This window comes from Balaenoptera acutorostrata, chromosome 19 (assembly GCF_949987535.1).
Source record: "Balaenoptera acutorostrata chromosome 19, mBalAcu1.1, whole genome shotgun sequence".
NCBI classification, from domain to species: Eukaryota; Metazoa; Chordata; class Mammalia; order Artiodactyla; family Balaenopteridae; genus Balaenoptera; species Balaenoptera acutorostrata.
In genome coordinates, this window is record NC_080082.1 from 19,247,953 (window position 1) to 19,270,595 (window position 22,643).

General features: G+C 44.0%; 1 protein-coding gene across 2 annotated transcripts in view; it reads left to right on the plus strand.

Annotated features, from left to right (window-relative positions):
- The window catches only part of RANBP10 (RAN binding protein 10), a 68,858-nt gene that overhangs the window by 10,349 nt on the left and 35,866 nt on the right, over positions 1–22,643 (plus strand). For both annotated transcript variants that reach the window (XM_007198139.3, XM_057534398.1), the window contains exon 3: positions 15,146–15,198. In XM_007198139.3, coding sequence (XP_007198201.1) covers positions 15,146–15,198 — 53 coding nt within the window. The remainder of the gene's footprint in view (positions 1–15,145; positions 15,199–22,643) is intronic.

Consider the following 22,643-nt stretch of genomic DNA (forward strand, 5'->3'; position numbering starts at 1 on the left):
TGTGTCCCCTGCACTGGCAGGCAGATTCTTAACCACTGCGCCACCAGGGAAGTGACCGTCTTTTCAGTTCTTTTGAGTGTACACTTAAGAATTGCTTGATTGGCATTCCCTGGTGGTCCAGTGGTTGGGGCTCTGTGCTTCCACTGCAGGGGGCCCGGGTTAGATCCCTGGTCAGGGAACTAGGATCCTACAAGCCCCATGGTATGACCAAAAAAAAAAAAAAAAAAAGAATTGCTTGATTGTTCCATGTTTAACTTTTTGAGGAATCACCAAACGATTTTCCAGCTATACAATTTTATATCCCCACCAGCAATGTGTGACATTTCTAATTTCTCTACATCTTCACCAACAACTTATTTCCTTCTTTCTTCCTCCCTCCCTTCCTTCCTCCCTCATCCTAGGTGTGAATTTGTATTTCATTTTGGTTTTGGTTTGCAGTTCCTAATGACTAGTAATGTTGAGCATCTTTTCATGTATTTATTGGCCATTTGTATATCTTCTTTGGCGATACAAATGTCTATTCAAGTCCTTTGGCTATTTTATAATTGAGGTGTATTTTTGTTGTTGAGTTGTAGGAATTCTGTATATATTTTGAATAGTAGATCCTTATAGGATATATGAATTGGAAATATTTTCTCCCATTCTCTAGGTTGTCTTTTCACTTTTTTTTTTTTTTTTTGCCTCGCTGGGCAGCTTGTGGATTCTCAGTTCCCTGACCAGGGATCGAACCCGTGCCCCCTGCGGTGGGAGTGCGGAGTCCTAACCACTGTACCACCAGGGAATTCCCTCTTTTCACTTTCTTGATAATGACCTTTGATGCATAAAAGTTTTAATTTTGATGAAGTCCAGTTCATCTATTTTTTTCTTTTGGTGCTCACGCTTTTGGTATCATATCTAAGAATCCATGGCCTAAACCAAGGTCATGAATCTTTTCCCCTATGTTATCTTCTAAGAGTTTTACGGTTTTAGCTCTTGTATTATGATCATTGATCCATTTTGAGTTAATTTTTATATAAGGTATGAAGTAGAAATCCAGTTGTCCCAGCACCAATTGTTGAAGAGACTATTCTTTACCCATTGAATGGACTTAGCATCCTTGTTGAAAGTAATTCAGCCGTATAAATTTATTTCTGGGCTTTTAATTCTATTCCACTAGTCTATATGTCTACCTATGCCAGTACCACACTGTTTTGATTACTGTAGTTTTGTAGTAAGTTTTGAAATTGGGAAGTATGAATCCTTTAACTTTGTTCTTTCTTCAAGATTGTTTTAGCTACTTGGGATCCCTTGCAAGTCCATATGGATTTTGAGGACTGACTTTTCCATTTCTACAAAAAAGATTGTTGGAATTTTGGTAGGGATTGTGTTGAATCTGTAGATCAATTTAGAGTATATTAACAATACTCTCCATCTTAAAAATATTAAGCTTTCCAGTCCATGAACATGGGATGTCTTTCCATTTATTTTTGTCTTCTTTAATTTCTTTTAGCAATGTTTTATAATTTTTTGTATACAAACCTTTCATCTCCTTGGTTAAATTTATTCCTAAGGGGGCTTCCCTGGTGGCGCAGTGGTTGAGAATCTGCCTGCTAGTGCAGGAGACACGGGTTCGAGCCCTGGTCTGGGAAGATCCCACATGCCACGGAGCGGCTGGGCCCGTGAGCCACAGCTGCTGAGCCTGCGCGTCTGGAGCCTGTGCCCTGCAACGGGAGGGGCCGCGATAGTGAAAGGCCCGCGCACCGCGATGAAGAGCGGTCCCCGCACCGCGATGAAGAGTGGCCCCCACTTGCCGCAACTAGAGAAAGCCCTCGCACGAACCGAAGACCCAGCACAGCCAAAAATAAATAAATAAATAAATAAATAAATAATAAATTAAAAAAAAAAAATTTATTCCTAAGGGTTTTTTTGTTTGTTTGTTTGTTTGTTTTGATGCTATTGTAAATGGAATTGTTTTCTTAATTTTCTCCTTCGACTGTTCAGCGTTAGTATATTGAAACTGCTTTTTGTGTGTTGATTTTGCATCCTGTGACTTTGCTATTTATTAGCTAGTTTATTAGGTCTTGTAAGCTTTCTGTGTATTGTTTGGGACTTTCTATATATAGGATTTTCTAGATATAGGATCATGTCATCTGCAAATAGAGATAGTTTTACTTATTTCTTTCCAATTTTTATGCCTTTTATTTCTTTTTCTTGTCTAATCGGTCTGAGTAGAACTTCCAGTACAGTGTTGAATAGCAGTGGTGAAAGGTGGACATCCTTGTATTGTTCCTCATCTTAGGGTAAAAGCTTTCAATCTTTCACCATTGGGTATGTTGGCTGTGAGTTTTTCATAAATGCCCTTTATCATGTTGAGGAAGTTCCCTTTTGTTCCTAGTTTTCTGAGTGTTTTTATCATGAAGGGATGATGGATTTTTCAAATGCTTTTTCTGTCATTTGAGATGATCATGTGGTTTTCTTTTTCCTTCTTTCTGTTAATGCGGTTTATTATATTGATTGATTTTATTTTTTTCTTTTGGCTGCATTGGGTCTTCATTGCTACGTGTGGGCTTTCTCTAGTTGCAGTGAGCGGGGGCTACTCTTCGTTGCAGTACGTGGGTTTCTCATTACAGTGGCTTCTCTTGTTGCGTAGCACGGGCTCTAGGCACGCAGGCTTCAGTAGTTGCAGCACACGGGCTCAGTAGTTGTGGTACGTGGGCCCTAGAGCACACTGACTTCAGTAGTTGTGATGCATGGGCTCAGTAGTTGCGATGCGTGGGCTTTAGGGCACGTGGCCTTCAATAGTTGTGGCTTGCGGGCCCTAGAGCACAGGCTCAGTAGTTGTGGCGCATGAGCTTAAGTTGCTCCACAGCACGTGGGATCTTCTTGGACCAGGGATCGAACCCACGTCCCCTGCATTGGTGGGCGGATTCTTAACCACTGCACCACCAGGGAAGTGCCTTGATTGATTTTCTTATGTTAAATTGCCCTTGATTTCCTGGCATAAATCTCACTTGGTCGTGATATTAATCCTTTTAATGTTGTTGAATTTGGTTTGCTATAGTTTTGTTGAGAATTTGTGTATCTCTCTTCAGAAGGTATATTGATCTATAATTTCCTTTTCTTTTGATGTCTTCTTGATGACTTTTTGATTGCTGTTCCAGGGTCTGCCCCATCTTGGGCTTGGAACTGGGTACAGCACATTTGCAACAGTACCCAGACGTTATTCTGCCAAGAACCGAAGTCTCTAGGCCAGAGCTGGGAAGGCGCTTAGGAGCCCGTTTAGACCAGCCTCTCTTCTTCTGATAGGGAACCTGAGATGTGGGGTGAAATCAAAGACCCACAGTCCTGAGTTAGGCTGCAGTGTCTGAGACCAGGCTTCAGAGTCTGGGATGTTGTCTCTGGAGCCCTGCCGCAAAGTGTCCCTGTCACTTTAAAACTCTTCAGGTGCTTCTCTTCAGGAGGCAGGAAGGGAATGTCAGACTTGTTGCCAAAGAGGTTCCTTGCGTGGAGCGCTCCAAACTATCTCTGAGGACCAGGTGGGGGATTACAGCAAAGGGGTGGTCTCCTCCCTCCAGGCCTTGCTGTACATCTTCGGAGGGTGTGAGAGTCCAGAGGCCTGCTTTCTAAGGTCCTGTCCTCTGTCTACCCCAAGGCCTGCCTGGGTCATGGAAGACTCTCCAGTCAATTAGAGCTGTGCTGAGGCTGTGTCACTTCAAGGGGCTCTCCTGAGGGTCTCCTCTGGGTTATGCTTGGGATGCACCAGGAGCCCCAGCTCCTCTACTGAGCATGGATTTTGACCATTTCTTGCTGTTTCTGAAGGTGTGCTCTTCTGATGCAGATTCTGCCCTCCTGTCAAGGCTCAGGGAAGTGAGTATACTGAGGAGCTGACCATGAAGACCAGGTCCCCCATTGTGTCTCTCTGGCATTGAAATGTTGCCCTGGGACAATCCAGGGAGAGTCTGATGGGTGAGAGCCAGCAACCTCCTCAGTATGCAGCCATCAGCTGGCTCTTGAAAATGATTTTTCTATGATTATCAAAGTAATTTATGTTAATTGTAGAAAATATGGAAAACTAAAGAGAAAAAAGAAGAATGTAAGCTGATTGGAACATGCTCGCAACTCACTGCGTGACTGCAATGGTTTCAGCGGACTGTTGCTTTTGTGGGAGAGTCAGCAGAGGCGGGTGGAGGGCAGCAGGGGCCCCAGAAACGACCAGTCCATTCTCAAGGCTGGTCACTTTCCAGGGCCCCAGTTTGGACCTGCTGCCTCAGGGTGGACCTGGCTGTGTGGTCAGCCGAGGGCCACTGCTGCTGCTCTTCTCTCCTGCTCTCTGGGAATCCTGCCCCAGCCCTTTTCTCTCTGGAGCCTGACACAGAGGCGGAGTCACTCTTCTAGCCCATGTTGTGGTTTTTGCGGTGAAGAGTAGAGACTGAGAAGTTAGAGGCCGACTCATGGCCTCTCTGCCATGAGAGCTTGTCTGTTGTCCCTCTACACTTACTGGCTGTTTCACTTCTCCGACAAACGCTATTTTCTATTTTGCTACCATATTAGAAGAAAGGAGTAAATCAGATGGGTTTACCTTGCTTTCAGTCATTTTATGGGGTAAATAACTGTTCCCCCAAGCTTCTCAGATATATCCTGCTACTTGAAAAGAAAGCCCTAGCAGAGATGTGAAGTGTGGGGAACTAAGCTCTGTCTGTGCCTGTCACCAGCTTGGGGAGTGAGAGCCCTTGTTGCGTCCCTCCCAGGAGACCGTGTCAGCCTGTGTCTGTTAGTGTTCCTAGCATTGCCTGACCCATTACCAAGAAGGAAGCAAATGTTCACCTTCTTTCTCCTTGGCAGTCCCATGTAAACAGGCATGTGTTTTTAGATGTCCCAAGATCTAGGCCTTCAAGGATGGCCTACTTTCCTTTACCAGATTCCAGTACTAGAAGAGCCTCCAGTGCATGAACTAGAGGACAGTGGGGTTGTCCACTCATTTCAGTGGCTGCCCTGAGGGCTCTCTGGATTCATGGTGATAGCTGAGGAAGCAGACTGACAGGCCAAGTGATGTGCCCTTGGGCACGTGGTGAAGAGGCGATTTGAATCTGGGTTTGTCCGATATATTTGCTCTGATACAGGTATGTTTCCTGTTCAGCTGTTTGTGCGCAGTGTAAAGGCTTGGAGCAGAGCTGGAGCAAGGCTGCTACTGACAGGCACTTAGGCTCCAAACTTTCCAAGTGCGTCTCAGAATTGCCCTTTCTTTGGTGACTGGTTGTGTTGGGATGTGTCCTGGGCAGCTCCTCCCCCACCCAGTAAGTTCACCGTATTCTAAAGAACACTTGGCTCTCTCCACGTCTTGCCATCCCACTGTTTCTGTCCTTGTCCAGCCTTGTCATCTTCCACTGGGATGATTTTGGTAGCCTCTAGTTTTGCCTCTTCAATCCATTTTTCAAATATCAGATGTTTGATCAGTTGCGCCCTTTCTAAACCCTTTCTGCAGCTTCCCATTGACCTCCCCTGAAGTTCAAACTCCTTAAGCTAGCATGCAGGCTGTGTGTGAATAGCTTGTTTCCGGCTCCAGCTTTGGCTCTTTTTAGGTCTGCCCAAGCTGTGACCCAGCCACACTGAACTCCTCTCACTTCCTTGACCACGGGGCTGCTTTCTTGCCTCTACGCCTCAGCACATTCTGTTGCTTCTATGTGGAACAAGCTCCTTTTTTTTTTTTTCCCTCATCTCCTTTACTGGGTCTTGGCTCAGCCTTCGCTTCCTCTGGGAACCCCCCACTCATTGCACCCTGATTCTCTGGCCCACCCCTGACTTGGCACTGGAAACTGTTCCAGGGCAGGGAATCCACCCTTGTGTCCCCAGCGCTGTACTAGGCACAGAGGATCTTTGTGGAATGGGTGACTACAGAGGCCTCTATGAAGAGACATTTATCACACCTGTTTTTACAACTTTAGCAAGGACCCAACAGCAGCAAACAACCCATTCATTTTCAAGTGCCACCAGAGATCAACGGAGGAGAGGCAGTGTCAGGGTGACTTCTTAACGTCATTCTTCCTGCTTCTTAGATCCAAAGGTGAACATACTTGGGTTTGGGTTTTTTTTCCTTATTGTTTTGCCTCATTCATGGCAGCCTATTGGAGAGCTGGGACCACAACAGTCCAGGACCTGGCAAGGCACTACACGTGTTACTCATTGGTGATTTTTCTTTTTAATAAATTTATTTATTTACGTATTTATTTTTGGCTGTGTTGGGTCTTCGTTGCTGCCCACGGGCTTTCTCTAGTTGTGGCGAGTGGGGGCTCTTCTTCGTTGTGGTGCGTGGGTTTCTCATTGCGGTGGCTTCTCTTGCTGTGGAGCACTGGCTCTAGGCACATGGGCTTCAGTAGTTGTGGCTCGTGGACTCCAGAGCGCAGGCTCAGTAGTTGTGGAGCATAGGCTTAGTTGCTCCGCGGCATGTGGGATCTTCCTGGACCAGGGCTCGAACCCATGTCCTCTGCATTGGCAGGCGGATTCTTTTTTTTTTTTTTTTTTTAATAAATTTACTTATTTATTTATTTTTGGCTGTGTTGGGTCTTTGTTGCTGCATGCGGGCTTTCTCTAGTTGCGGCGAGTGGGGGCTACTCTTCGTTGCTGTGTGCGGGCTTCTCATTGCAGTGGCTTCTCTTGTTGCAGAGCACGGGCTCTAGGCGCGTGGGCTTCAGTATTTGTGGCACGCTGGCTCTAGAGTACGGGCTCAGTAGTTGTGGCGCACGGGCTTAGTTGCTCCGTGGCATGTGGGATCTTCCTGGACCAGGGCTCGAACCCATGTCTGCTGCATTGGCAGGCAGATTCTTAACCACTGAGCCACCAGGGAAGCCCTGGCAGGCGGATTCTTAACCACTGTGCCACCAGGGAAGTCCTCTCATTGGTGATTGAGAGGAAACCTCAGGTCTTAGCTAGATTTTTTGTGAGTAGATGGAGAAGTGAACTTCCCTTGTGCCTGTTATGTCACTAGCTCTGTGGTTTTAAGTCTTTTAATTTCACAGTGCTGAAGTCCAATGTCAGCAAGAGGGGAGAATAGTACTGGGGATGTTGTGGCTGAGTTCAGAGCTCACTTATCTGTCACATAGCTCTGTCATGACCTCATACCAGCTAGAAGCTGAGGTTCCCATTGAAATGTGGCTGGGAGAGAGAGCCTGTGACTTTGGTAATAAAATTCTTTACCAGCCTGTGAATGGATGAACCCTAGGCGTTTGTTGAATGTCCATTATGTGCCCAGCACTGCACTGACTCTTGCTTTTCCTCTGAGGGCTGGGGGCTCCAGCCCATAGCCCCTGCATCCTGAGGTGGGCAGCAGACACAGCATCTGTTCTCCCCACTGTGGCATGAGACGTAGGGTTGGAGCCTGCAGACTTAGGCTCCATCTCTTGTGCTTGTATGTTTGGGTTGAGGGATTGATCTTTGGGAGGTATCAGAACCAAATAAACTCATATTCACATGCTGGGTTTTTGGCTAGAGATGACACCTTGGAAAAGGCAGGTAAAGATATTATCTCCCTGGACCCTAAATGACCAAGCTTGAAGAGAGGAAAAGACTTTACGTAATAACAAATGTTATAATTGGTGATAGTGGGCTTGAACCTTTTTTTTTTTAAACAGTTGTTCTGATATGTGTTCATTTATTTTATTGTGGTAAAATATAAATACATAACATAAAATTTACCATTTTAATCATTCTTAAGTGTACAGTTCAATGGCCTTAAGTACATTAACGTTGTACAACCATCACCATCATCTGTCTCCAGAACTTTTTTCATCTTGCCAAACTGAAACTCTGTACCCATTAAACAATAACTCCCTATTCTCCCCTCCCCCTAGACCCTGGCAACCACCATTCTTTCTGTCTTTATGAATTTTATTTCATTTAGCATAGTGTCCTCAAGGTTCATCCATGTTGTAGCATATGTCCGAATTTCTTTCCTTTTTAAGGCTGGATAATATTCCATTGTGTGTAAATACCATATTCTGTTTATCCACTCATCAAGAGACACTTTCTATCTGTTAAAAAACAAAAATTCAACTGAGTGAATTTGAAGATTTATTGGCTTTATTCAACAGTTCATGAATTGGGCAGCATCCCATCTAGCAAGTAGAGAGATACCCCTTCCAAGGGGTTGTACAAAATGAAAGGTTTTTATCGGCAGAAGGAGGGTGGGGCAAGGAAGTTATTAGCAAAAGAAAAGAAAGGATTGTTTTAGGCAGGACATTTTTTGCAGGAAGGGAATGGTGGGGTTTTATCATGCAGATTACCTCACTAGTGCTAATCAGGAAATTTCAGATTGATTGTTTAAAGGTCACATTCCTGAGAGAGGTTCAAAGTGCAATTAATTTTTTTAAAATTAATTAATTAATTAATTTATGGCTGTGTTGGGTCTTCGTTGCTGTGCGCGGACTTTCTCTAGTTGCGGTGAGCGGGGGCTACTCTTCGTTGCAGTGCGTGGGCTTCTCATTGTCGTGGCTTCTATTGTTGCGCAGCACAGGCTCTAGGCGCACAGGCTTCAGTAGTTGTGGCACGTGGGCTTAGTAGTTGTGGCTTGTGAGCTCTAGAGTGCAGGCTCAGTAGTTGTGGCACACGGGCTTAGTTGCTCCGCGGCCTGTGGGAATCTTCCCAAACCAGGGCTCGAACCCGTGTCCCCTGCGTTGGCAGGGGGATTCTTAACCACTGCGCCACCAGGGAAGCCCTAATTTTTTTTTTTAATTGAGGTATAGTTGATGTGCAGTGAAGTCTTGGTTTGCTGTCCTAGGGGCAGATGACTCCATTTTGGTCTTGTTATTTCTTTTTAATACACCTTTGGCTGATTGTGAATAAAGCCACTATGAATTTGGGTGTCCAGATTATCTGTTAGAATTCTGCTTTCAATTCTTTTGGGTATATGCCCAGAAGTGGAATTGTTGGATCTTATGGTAATTCTGTGTTTGAATTACCATATAATTAACTGCCATACTGTTTTCCACAGTGGCTGCACCATTAATACACATGGGTTTCAGTTTCTCTACATCCTCACTAATACTTGTTATTTTCTGGTTTTTTGATAATAACCATACTAAAGGGTGTGAAATGGTATCTCATTGTGGTTTTGATGTGTATTTCCTAATAATTAGTGATGCTGAGCGTCTTTTCATGTACTGATTGGCCATGTGTATCTCTTGTTTATTCAAGTCCGTTGCCCATTTTTAATAGTGTTGCTTGTTTTTTTGTTTTTGATTGTAAGAGTTCTTTGTATATCCTGGATATTAAACCCTTATCAGGTATATGATTTGCAAATATTTTTCCCATTTCTTTGGTTGTTTTTCACTGTGTTGACAGTCCTTTGATGTACAAAAGTTAGATGTAGTCCAGTTTATTTTTTCTTTTGTTGCCTGTGCTTTGGTTGTCCAAAGAATCCAAGAAATCATTGCCAATTCCAATGTCGTAAAGCTTTTCTCCTCTGTTTTCTTCAAAGAGTTTTATAGTTTTAGGTTTTACATTTAGGTCTTTGATCCATTCTGAGTTAATTTTGCATATGGTGTATGGTAAGGGTCCAACTTCATTCTTTTTTTTGTTGTTTTTTTTAATAAATTTATTTATTTTTGGCTGCATTGGGTCTTCGTTGCTGTGCGAGGGCTTTCTCTAGTTGTGGCGAACGGGGGCTACTGTTCGTTGCAGTGCACGGGCTTCTCATTGCGGTGGTTTCTCTTGTTGTGGATCACGGGCTCTAGGTGCGCAGGGTTCAGTAGTTGTGGCCCGTGGGCTCTAGAGTGCAGGGTTAGTTGTGGCGCATGGGCTTAGTTGCTTTGCGGCATGTGGGATCTTCCCGGACTAGGGCTCAAACCCGTGTCCCCTGCATTGGCAGGCGGATTCTTAACCACTGCGCCACCAGGGAAGCCCCAACTTCATTCTTTTGCATGTGGATATCCAGTTGTCCCAGCACCAGTTGTGTATCTATTTGGATATCCTGATGTCCCATTTGTTGAAAAGACTATCACTTTCCCATTGAATCGTCTTGGCATCTTTATTGAAATCAGTTGACCACATATAGGAGAGTTTGTTTCTGGGTTCTTAATTTTATTTTATTTTTATTTGTTTTTTTGGCTGCATTAGGTCTTTGTTGCTGTGCGTGGGCTTTCTCTAGTTGCGGCAAGTGGGGCCTACTCTTCGTTGTGGTACACGGGCTTCTCATTACGGTGGCTTCTCTTATTGCGGAACATGGGCTCTAGTTGCGTGGGCTTCAGTAGTTGTGGTGCGTGGGCTCAGTAGTTGTGGCTCGTGGGCTCCAGAGCACAGGCTCAGTGGTTGTGGCATATGGGCTTAGTTGCTCTGCAGCATGTGGGATCTTCCCAGACCAGGGATCGAACCTGTGTCCTCTGAGTTGGCAGGCGGATTCTTAACTACTACACCACCAGGGAAGTCCCCAACTTTTCTTTTTTTTTTTTTTTTTTTTTTTTATAGCTACTTTATCTATTTATTTATTTATTTATTTTTGGCTGTGTTGGGTCTTCGGTTCGTGCGAGGGCTTTCTCTAGTTGCGGCAAGCGGGGGCCACTCTTCATCGCGGTGCGGGGACCGCTCTTCATCGCGGTGCGCGGGCCTATCACTATCGCGGCCCCTCCCGTTGCGGGGCACAGGCTCCAGACGCGCAGGCTCAGTAGTTGTGGCTCACGGGCCCAGTTGCTCCGTGGCATGTGGGATCTTCCCAGACCAGGGCTTGAACCCGTGTCCCCTGCATTAGCAGGCAGACTCTCAACCACTGCGCCACCAGGGAAGCCCCCCCAACTTTTCTTTTCCCAAATGGATGGTGTTGATTCTGTATATTGCTTTGGGTAGTATTGACATCTTAACAATATTGTCTTCCAATCCATGAACACAGATGTCTTTCTATTTATTTGTTTCTTTTTACTTATTTATTTAAATATTTTATTTATTTATTTGGCTGTGCCGGGTCTTATTTGCAGCATGTGGGATCTAGTTCCCTGACCAAGGACCGAACCTGGGCCCCCTGCATTGGGAGCGTGGAGTCTTAGCCACTGGACCACCAGGGAAGTCCCTGTGTCTTTTTAAAAATTTATTTATTTATTTATAAAATTTTATTTATTTATTTATTTATTGGCTGTGCCACATGGCTTGCTGGTTCTTAGTTCCCTGACCAGGGATCAAACCCCGGGCCCCAACAGTGAAAGCCCTGGGTCCTAACCACTGGATTGCCAGGGAATTTCCTATTTCTGTCTTCTAAAATTTCAGCAACATTTTACTTTTTAGTGTACAAGCTTTTTGCCATCTTGGTAAAGTTAATTCCTAAGTATTTTGTTCTTTTTGATGCTATTGTGAATGGAATTATTTTCTTGATTTCTTTTTTCGATTGTTCAGTGTTTATGTTGAAACATGACTGCTTTTTGTGTGTTGATTTTGTATCCTGTGACTTTGCTGAATTTGTTTGTTAGTACTAACAGTTTTTTTTGGAATATAGGATTTCTACACATAGTATCATGTCATCTGTGAACAGAGATAGTTTTACCTACTCCTTTCCAATTTGGATACCTTTTATTTCTTTTTCTTGTCTACTTGCTTTGGCTAGAATTTCTAATACTCTGTTGAATAGAAGTGGCGAAAGCAGGCATCTTAGTCCTGTTCCTGATTTTAGAGGAAAAGTTCTCATTCTTTCACCATTGGATATGATGTTACCTGTGGGTTTCTCATGTAAGGCCTTTTATTATGTTGAGACAGTTTCCTTTTATGCCTAGTTTGTTAAGTGTTTTTTTTTTAAATAAATTTATTTATTTGTTTATTTATTTATTTTTGGCTGCGTTGGGTCTTCATTGCTGCACGCGGGCTTTCTTTAGTTGCTGTGAGTGGGGACTACTCTTTGTTGCGGTGCGCGGGCTTCTCATTGTGGTGGCTTCTCTTGTTACGGGCTCTAGGAGCACAGGCTTCAGTAATTGTGGCTCACGGGCTCTAGAGCTCAGGCTCAGTAGTTGTAGCGCACAGGTTTAGTTGCTCCGCGTCATGTGGGATCTTCCCAGACCAGGGCTCGAACCTGTGTCCCCTGCATTGGCAGGCAGATTCTTAACCACTGAGCCACTAGGGAAGCCCTGTTAAGTGTTTTTGAGAAGTAATTGAATATACCATATAATTCACTCACAGTGTACAACTCACTGTTTTTTTAGTATATTCACAGTGTCCTTATAGTTTTTTTTCTACTCTTTGCTGATCTTAGACTGGTTGGTTAACAGTTTTTAAGTGTATGAAGACTTGCTGGAAGGCTGCATCTTTTTGTAATTTTAGAACATCATACTTTTGGAAAAGACTTAATATCACCCAATGTTTGAAAAATTGGGACTCATTCCCTTTGAACACTGACTTAGCTTGACCTCATATGAACATGCAACTTAGGCTTCTGTGGGGCTGCTCCCTGTGTCATTGACACTCACGGAGGCATGACATCCAAGTGTGGGTATTGCTCTCCTCTGTGTGCTCTACCCTTAGCTTATCTACTCAGATTCTCAAGTTGACCCTGGGGTTTGTACAGAGGCTCCCAGGCCATCCACTGGTAAAAACTGTCCCACCTGTGGGGCAGAATCTATAGGGAGGTGTTGAAGGCTAGCTGCTGGAGGTGGAAGAGGTTTCCCCTGTGGAGAGACATAAGCAACTTGTGTTTGAGTGCATGTGCCTTAGTAGTTCCCTGTTCCCATGGGAAGTTGTGGAACCAGAGCTCTGTTGCTGGTGGCCAAGCATACTCTTCCTGGATGACCCTTGACCTCCCCTATTTGCAGTAACCTTAAGCAGTTGGGGGTCACCCAGGAAGCACATGTGCTTCAAACACAAGCCCTCATCTTAGTGTCAGGAAACCTGTATGCCAGGGATGGGATCACATGTGGTGTTGGGCAGAGGCCAGGCCCCTCTAAACAGGGCAGGATAAGTGGCCTGGCATCCAAGTCCGGAAAACTCCTGGCTATGTTACATTTGCATATGTTGATTGATGACTTCGAGGCAGTTGGGGTAATTTGCTGCTTGGTCAGCCGTGGTGTAAAGGGAATGGAGACCAACTTTTGGCAGCATCTTCCACGTAAAGTAAGGAAGCTGATTATTTGGGCTGCTGTTTTTCTGGGCAAATGTGCAGGTTTTAGTCTAATGGGAATCCTGCCAGCAGGCTTACACAGCTTCTGCTCCTGATGGTCCTTGAAGGTCCCCTCCTGACAGGAGGTAGCAGGCAGTTTGAGAGTCTTTTGAACCATGGGAGTCATTCTTTGAAGTGCTGTTCCTTTCCCTTTTCTCCTTTCCCTTCCCTCCCCTTTCCCCTAACCCCTGCAGGCCAGTTATTCGGCCCACAGCCCTGTGTTGTGTTGATCGCTGTCTTTTCCTGGGTCCTGCCCAGCAAGATGGGGGGTAGCTGGTTTCAGGGGAAAATGAGTGGGTCAGAGCCTTCCTCCCTGCTCTCCAACACCCAGTGGTGCAGCTGGCCAGAGAAGGGCAAAGGGGCATTTGCTACAGGTGGAAGGCTCGCAGCTTTAGGAGCACCACGTTGTGGGGACTCTGGTAGTGTTAGGAAACAGGTATGTAAGGTGCATGGAACATGCCAGGAGAGAAAAAGAATGGCCCAAGGTGGGGAAATGTATGTAAAATGGTTTCTTGCAGAATTACAACAGGGAACAATTAGAATGTAAATGTAAGCTGCTTGGAAATGGTCAAAATAAGGCAACCCCATGTAATTGCTTTTTTAAAAAAACATTTTTTATTGTGGTAAAATATACATCACATAAATTTTATCATTTTAACTATTTTTAAGTGAACAGTTCAGTGGCATTAAGCTCATTCACATTGTTTTTATTTACTTATTTATTTATTTTTGGCTGCATTGGGTCTTCGTTGCTGCACATGGGCTTTCTCTAGTTGCGGCGAGCGGGGGCTACTCTTCTTTGCTGTGCACGGGCTTCTCATTGCGGTGGCTTATCTTGTTGCGAAGCACAGGCTCTAGGCGCGTAGGCTTCAATAGTTGCAACACGCGGGCTCAGTAGTTGTGGCACACAGCCCTAGAACGCGCGGGCTTCAGTAGTTGCAGCGTGTGGGCTCTAGAGCGCAGGCTCAGTAGTTGTGGCACATGGGCTTAGATGCTCCGCAGCATGTGGGATCTTCCCGGACCAGGGATCGAACCCGTGTCCCCTGCATTGGCAGGCGGATTCTTAACCACTGCGCCATGAGGGAAGTCCTTATTCACATTTTTAATGCAACCGTAAAGTTACCCCTTAGCCGTCTTGGTTGGTGTTTTCAATATTGTGAGCTTCTCAACTACCTCTTGATGCTCATACGTGGTTAATTCAGGCATCATGTGTGGGTTTCTACTATTTTACACTTAGATAGTGGTGACTTGTTTCTCTTATTTCTAAGTTCTTGGGGAAATACCTCACTGTTTCTTTGTACACTACAAATATTTAGACGAAAAAAAGCCTGTTCATTTCCTTTTCTGACCTGCCCTCTCATGAGTGCCACTGAGATATCTTTGACAGAGTTGCCCAGCATGGGTCCCACCTGGCTGTAGCTGCCTAAATTGTTTAGGTACCTGGGTGGGAAGGGTACGGGGTGGGTCTCTGGGGCCTCACACACCACCACCTTCGGCTTTGGATGACTGAGGAGGCCAGTGGTGAATGTATAGGGCAAGGGTAATGAATTTGGAGACCCCAGAGAAGAAGCCCTGTGTGAGGGGTCTTTACGATCCTATATGGATCCAGCTGGCTTTACTTCTTCCATGTTTTGGTCTTTGCTGAAGAGTGACTTGTCCCTTTGGGCTTGATCTTGCATTATTCTGCCAAACACTACCTAGGATTGAACTAGTTACTTTAGGCACTTCTTGGGAGTAGATTCCGCCACCTTAGCTGGAGCCAGAAACCAAGAGACTGGAAGCAGTGACTCCAGGAAACTTTCCTCTGAAACTGAAGCCAGTGGTTCCTGGTTACAGACACTACCTCCTGTTTCTCCAGCTGCTTAAGGCATTGAGAGATTTCCATTAGAAAATCAAAATGTAAAGGTTCTCCAAGAACCACTAGTTTGTTAAAAGAGTCTCTACATTCATTGCTTTTCCTGTTTTTCTGTCTTTTACCAAGAAATATTTGAGAAGGGAGATGCATAATCATTTGCTAACCAGAATTTTTATATGTATGCTTTTTCAAAGGTACATGGGAATAGGACTCTCAGCTCAAGGCGTCAACATGAACAGACTTCCTGGTGAGTCATTGGCTAAGAGAACATTTTTCTGCTCTCTTGATCCATTCTGTGATGAGAGTCATGGTGGCAGCCAACAAGCTGGAGAGGACTTTGTTTGCTGGCTGCCTACTTGCTAAGCCAGGCCATTGGGTGGAGGATCCTGAAAGGTGGCCATTGGGCCGGGCTGGTGTGGGCTTCCATTCCAAAAATTAATTGGCAAGTGATTGTCCTTCATGGAATTTGAACTGTTTACAGTCAAATCCAAGTGACCTGAGCTTGCTCCCAGTGGGAATACACCTCAGTAGCCCTCACTGCTATTGGCCTTTGCTTACCAGCATGGGACTCTGGCATATATGGAGAGGAAGGCTGCCACCAGCGTTGGTTCCTTTTTTACTTTACCATGTTAATGACCAAAGTCTTTAAGTGACCTCCATGTGGAAGACAGTTGAGGCAGTTTCTTAATAAACAGGAGGATGTGCGTGAGAGTTAGATTTACAGTCAGCAACCTCAGATTTGTGGAAGGCTCTGGACCCTGCAGGTGGGCCTTCTCTACCACCCAGGCACCCTTTCAGCTGTTTTCTGCCCAGCAGTTCATGCCCAGTCCTGGGCTAGGCGCAGTTGAGGGGACAAAAGCCTCTACCAGAAGCTGGTGGGTTCTAGAATATGGTCCTAAGTCCATTTGTCCCTTGAGTGGTGTAAGTGGCACGGTGCAAGCTGTCCTGACACTGTCACGGAGGCAGGAAAAGTCCTTGTGTTTTTGCTCGGGCCCTCTCTACTTTTTGGCCTCTGACACAGAGAAGGCAGCTGGCTTTTTCCAAAGAGCGAATAGCACTTAAACCGTATGTCTTTTCCAATCTATGTGTAATATCAATCAGGTTTTTTTTGTCATTGACTAATTTCAAGTACTTGAAATCTAGACCTGCTCAGGATTCAACTAATTGCCAGGAACCTGACTTTTTAAAAAAATTTGGCTTTGATCTGAGCAAAAACTGTCCTTTAGTTATTAATCAGAATGTGTGTGGCATGTTTGGCCTCTTTGTGTAGCGTGCAGCTGTGATCTTTGTTATTCAAGCCTTGGCCTTAGCTGACTAGATCTACAGTGTTCATAGCTCTGTCTCTTTGTGAACAGGGAGCTTAGAAAAATAATTTCCCATCAAAGGTAAACTGATTCCTAAATCTTTTTCTTGCAGTAAATGTGCTCTTTGAACTTTTGCACGGCTTTGGTGGCAGAGAAAAGAGGCTTTTATAGGTTCGTTATACAAAAGTAACTACTATAATCTGTTATTGGGTGGCACTTTAAGCAACTCTGAACATTGGTTAAATGAATTTTTGTTAATCTATGTAAAAGAATACTATGCAGCCATGAAAAAAATGAGGAGGCTCTTCAAGTACTGTTTTGGAGTAATCTCTGGGATGTATTACTAAGTGAAAAATATAAGGCATAGAACACTACCAAATGTAAAAAAAAAATGAGGGAAAATGAATATATCTGTATCTGCTTGTACACGCATAGAATATCTTTGGAAAGCTAAGAAAAACTTGTAATATTGGCTGTCCCTTGGGACAGGGTGGCTGGGGATAGGACTGGGAAGGAAATTTTGCACTTTTGAAGCTTTCACATTTTCTTTCTTGTGAATATATTACCTGTTTTAAAAATATAAATAAAATTAAAATAAAATAACCAAAAGCAAATGCCCCTGCATCAAGAAGCCCTCATGCCTGTCTTTTAGCTGGTCTTGGAATGCAGTCTTTTACCATGTGCATGATATTCTGAGTTCCACACACTCATCCTTCTTTAGTAAGAATCGTTTTTGCCTGGCCATTGGGTTTGGGATCCATGGTGTGGAGCAGGTGAGGTAGGAGGAGTTCAAGGTCTGCCTAAATTGAGCTGAAACTGAGATAGAGCCATGTGGAGCTGTCTTAGTCTGTTTGCCTTGGTCATAAGATGGGTCTTTTGACCCCTCTGGGCTGCTTAGAGGTGAGCTGCGGGTCTTGTGCTTTGACATTGTTAATGTAACATTGTTGTGAAGTCGGACCCTGCCTGGGCACAGGGGGTGGCCCTGTAGGGAGAAGGGGCTTGGGGACAGTGGATAAGGTGTTAGTTCCTGCACTAACACATCAGGAAAGCTAGCACCTTTTTTACATCCTCACTGGTGCATCTCTCTTTGGGCAAGAGAAAGGAGCCTCAGTGTTCTGTGGATATTGTACCTGTCTTCATTTTCACTCTGCCTGCCAGCTCCTGCGGGTTTTCCTTCCTGCCGGTATCTGATCATCTCCCTGATTATTCCTTAAGGTGGAAAGTAGGAATCAGGTTGCATCTAGATAGGGATTCTCCCTAGGAATGGTGGATGCCTCTGGCTTTCCCGGATACAGGGCTGGTTGAATGGCTGCGCAGACCTAGCACAGGACAGATGTAGGGATAGCGGCGAGACACTCCTCTCAGGAATGATGGGGGGGGGGGTCTGCCACTGTTCATCCCAGCACTGGGTTTGGAAGATCAGAATCCCCTTTGGGGCTTCCCTGGTGGCGCAGTGGTTGAGAGTCTGCCTGCCAATGCAGGGGACACGGGTTCGGGCCCTGGTCTGGGAAGATCCCACATGCCGCGGAGCAAATGGGCCCGTGGGCCACAATTACTGAGCCTGCGCGTCTGGAGCCTGTGCTCCGCAACGAGAGAGGCCACGGTGGTGAGAGGCCCGCGCATCGCGATGAAGAGTGGCCCCCGCTTGCCGCAACTAGAGAAAGCCCTCACACAGAAATGAAGACACAACACAGCCATAAATAAATAAATTAATAAATTAAAAAAAAAAAAAAAAAAAGAATCCCCTTTGGTGCTTTCCATTTCCTGGGGTCACTTTGTGTGTGTGTGTACGTGTGTGTGTGCGCGCACGTGCACGCATGTGTGTGTGTATGATGAGCATAACATTCTCCAAAACCAAAAGTATCATCATTCATAAATAGTTAGACCTGAAACTGCTTGCATGTATTTTGGTAGTGAGGTGAGAGGTGGAGGATGATAACAGCTAAAGCCTTTCTGCCAGTTGCTTCTGATTTCTAAGAGGTCATTGGTTGAGGTGAAAGCTATTTGGACTGTTTGAATGTATGGTTGGTGGGAGGGGAGTGATGGTAGTGACCTTAGCTGTGTCTAGAATTTGAGACTTTGCTGTTAACTCCAGATGAGATGTTTGAGGGTTGATGTATCTCCTTTACAGATACAGGTGTATTTAGTGGAGGGTAGCTGTAGGGGTGGTTACTGCACCACAGCACTGTGAAGTGGTGTTTCAGCCTGACACTTAGGGGCAAATAGGAGTTTGCCCGATGGTTTTGGGCAGTGATACTATAGGGCCTGAGAGTGGATCCATAAGTTGTCTGCTGTGATGGGATGGCTTCCTGGGAACAGTCAGGATGAACCAGTTGAGGGAAGAGTCTTGTGTACTATGGCAAGGGGCCTGGACTTCTGTATATATAAGCAGTGGGAGCTGCAGGAGTGTTTGTTGTTTTTAATTTTTATTGAAGTATAGTTGATTTACAATGTGGTGTTAGTTTCAGGTGTACAGCAAAGTAAATCAGTTATACATGTACATATATCCTCTCTTTTTTTTTTAAGATTCTTTTCCCATATAGACCATTACAGACTATTGAGTAGAGTTCCCTGTGCTATACAGCAGGTTCTTATTAGTTATCTATTTTATATATAGTAGTGTGTATATGTCAGTTCCAATCTTCCAATTTATCTCTCCCCTGCCATATCCCCTGGTAACCATAAGTTTGTTTTCTACATCCGTGACTCTACTTCCATTTTGTAAATAAGTTCATTTGTGCCCTTTTTTTTAGATTACACATATAAGTGATACCATATATTTGTCTTTCTGTGTCTGACTTACTTCACTCAGTATGACAGTCTCTAGGTTCACTCATGTTGCTACAAACGGCATTATTTTGTTCTTTTTTTTTTTTTTTTTTTTTTTTAATTTATGGCTGTGTTAGGTCTTCGTTTCTGTGCGAGAGCTTTCTCTAGTTGCGGCAAGTGGGGACCACTCTTCATTGTGGTGCGCGGGCCTTTCACTGTTGCGGCCTCTCTTATTGGGGAGCACGGGCTCCAGACGTGCAGGCTCAGTAATTGTGGCTCACGGGCCCAGTTGCTCCGTGGCATGTGGGATCTTCCCAGACCAGGGCTCGAACCCGTGTCCCCTGCATTGGCAGGCAGACTCTCAACCACTGCGCCACCAGGGAAGCCCTATTTTGTTCTTTTTTATGGCTGAGTTTCAGGAGTGTTTTCAGCAGAGGCAAGATGTGATCATATTTGCTAGTTCAGGAGTGAACTAGTTTAAAAGAGGCCTTCTAGAAGGGGTCAAGGCTGGACTGGGGCGCCTGGGTAGTAGGAACTGTGAGAGCTCAGGCATGTCAGGGAACTTCAGGAGGTGGTAGATTAATTTATCAGTGAATCCATCAGGGCCAGTTGGTCTTTTGGGGAGGACATTTTTTGGTGTCCTCTTCCTCTCTTGTTAGCTTGTTCAAGTAGCAGCTTTTTCTTGTGGCATTGCTTTTAGTATATTCTGCTTTGGCCATCTGGTTCTCTTAATGTATAGGAAAATGACTATATTAATATTACTGAAGCCTAAAAACATCTTTGTGACTGATCTTTTAGATTAATTGAATCCATTTTGTTATTTATTAAAAAAAGAACAATCACTGTTATCAATCTGTTGCTTTCTTTTTTTTAATATTTATTTATTTATTTATTTATTTATTTTGGGTGCGCCAGTTGTTAGTTGTGGCACGTGGGATCTTCGATGTGGCATGCAGCCTTCTTAGTTGTGGCATGCGGACTCTTAGTTGCGGCATGCATGCAGGATCTAGTTACCTGACCAGGGATCGAACCCAGGCCCCCTGCATTGGGAGCGTGGAGTCTTACCCACTGGACCACTAGGGAAGTAAGTCCGTTTCATACATATTTTAAAATTGAGACATAATTAACATACCATAAAATTCACTCCTTTAAAGTGTACAGTTCCGTGGTTTTAATATAGTTACAAAGTTGTGCTACCATCACTACAGTCTAATTCCAGATTATTTTCATCATCCCAGAGAAAAACTCCATACCCATTAATAGTCATTCCTGGACTTTCCCTTCTTCTAGCCCCTGGAACCACTAATCTACTTTCTGTCTCCATGGATTTTCCTATTCTGGAGTTTTCATATCAGTAGAATCATATAATATGTGGCCCTTTGTGACTGGCTTCTTTCAGTTAGCATGATGTTTTCGAGGTTCGTCTATGCTGTAGCATGCTTCAGAGCTTCATTCCTTCTTATGGCAGAATATTATTATGTTGTATGGATATATCACATTTTGCTTATCCATGCATCTGTTGATGGTCATTTGGATTGTTTCCACCTTTTGGCTGTTACGATTGATGCTGCTATAAACATTTGTGTACAAGTTTTTTTGTAGACATGTGTTTTCACTTCTCTTGACTGTATACCTAGGAGTAGAAATGCTCGGTCATATGGTAACACTGTTTAGTCATTTGAGGAACTGCCAGACTGTTTTCCATAGTGGCTGCCCCATTTTACATTCCCACTAGCAGTGTATGAGGGTTGATTTCTCCATATCTTTGCCAACACTTGTTATTATCTGACTTTTTGATTATAGTCATCCTAGTGGGTGTGAAGTGGTATTTCATTGTGGTTTTCATTTCATTTCCCTGATGACTAATAATATCAAGCCTCTTTTCATGTGCTTATTGACCATTTGTCTATCTTCCTTGGAGAAATGTCTATTAATATCTTCTGCTTTTTTTTTTCTTTGGCCATGCTGCGTGGCTTGCCTATTTTTAAATTGGGTTATTTATCTTTTTATTATTGAGTTGTAAGAGTTCTTTATATGTTCAGGATACAAGTTTCTTGTCAGTTATATGATTTGCAAATCTTTTCCCCTATTCTTTTTTTTTTATAATTTTTTAATTTTTTTATACAGCAGGTTCTTATTAGTCATCAGTTGTATACATGTCAATCCCAATCGCCCAATTCATCACACCACCATCCCCTATTCTTTTTTTTTTTTTTTTCTTTTCTCATCCCCTATTCTTTAGGTTGACTTTTTTTTTTTCTTTTTTCATATCTTTTCTATTATGGTTTATTTTAGGCTATTGAATATAGTTCCCTGGGCTATACAGTAGGACCTTGTTGTTTATCTATTTTATATATAGTAGTTTGTATCTGCTAATCCCAAAGTCCTAATTTATCCCTCCCCTTACCCCCCCTTTCCCCTTTGGTAACCGTAAGTTTGTTCTTTATGTCTGTGACTCTGTTTCTGTTTTGTAAATAAATTCATTTGTATCATATTTTAGATTTCACATATACATGGTATCATATGGTATTTGTCTTTCTTTTTCTGAGTTCACTTAGTATGATAATCTCTAGGTCCATCCATGTTACTGCAAATGGCATTATTTCGTTGTTTTTTATGGCTGAGTAGTATTCCATTTTGTGTGTGTGTGTGTGTATATTAGGTTGTGTTTTCTTTTCTTTTCTTTCTTTATTTTTTTCAGCCACACTGAGGCATGTGGGATCTTAGTTCCCCGACCAGGGATCGAACCCGTGCCCCCTGCAGTGGAAGTGCAGATTCTTAACCACTGGACTGCCAGGGAAGTCCCAGGTTGTCTTTTCTTGATATCTTTTGAAGCACAAAAGTTTTTAATTTTGATAAAGTCCAGTTTATCTATTTCTTTCTTTTGTTGCTCATGCTTTTGGTATCATATCTAAGAATCCTTTGCCAAATCCAAGGTCGTGAATATTAAATATGTTTTTTTCTAAGAGGTTCATAATTTTACTCCTTTTTTTTTTTTTTTTGGCCACACCACATGGCATGTGGGATCTTAGTTTCCGGATCAGGAATCGAACCTGTTCCCCGTGCAGTGGAAGTGGGGAGTCCTAACCACTGGACTGCCAGGGAATTCCCATTTTACTCTTCTATTTAGGTTTTTGATCCATTTTGAGTTAATTTTTAAAAAATTTATTTATTTATTTATTTGGCTGAGCCAGGTCTTAGTTGCGGCACGCGAGATCTTCGTTGCCATGTGTGGGATCTTTGTTGTGGCATACGGGATCTTTAGTTGTGGCATGCAAGCTTCCTCTAGTTGCAGCAAGCGGGGGCTGCTCTTCGTTGTGGTGCGCAGGCTTCTCATCGCAGTGGCTTCTCTTGTTGTGGAGCACGGGCTCTAGGCACGCGGGCTTCAGTAGTTGCAGCACGCGGGCTCGGTAGTTGCGGCTTGATTAGAACTTAAAGTTGCTGGGTGAAATGGGTATGGAGGTAGTGGAGGCAGTTCTCACCTTCCTTGAGGAACCCAGCAAACTCTCTGTTGCCTATGAATGGTTGATTGTGCTTTGCCAGGCCCTGAAAGTGCAGTTAAGGGGCAGCTGAAGAGCCCTCCAGGCAAGAGCACAGAACTTACTCCTGTCTCCACTCT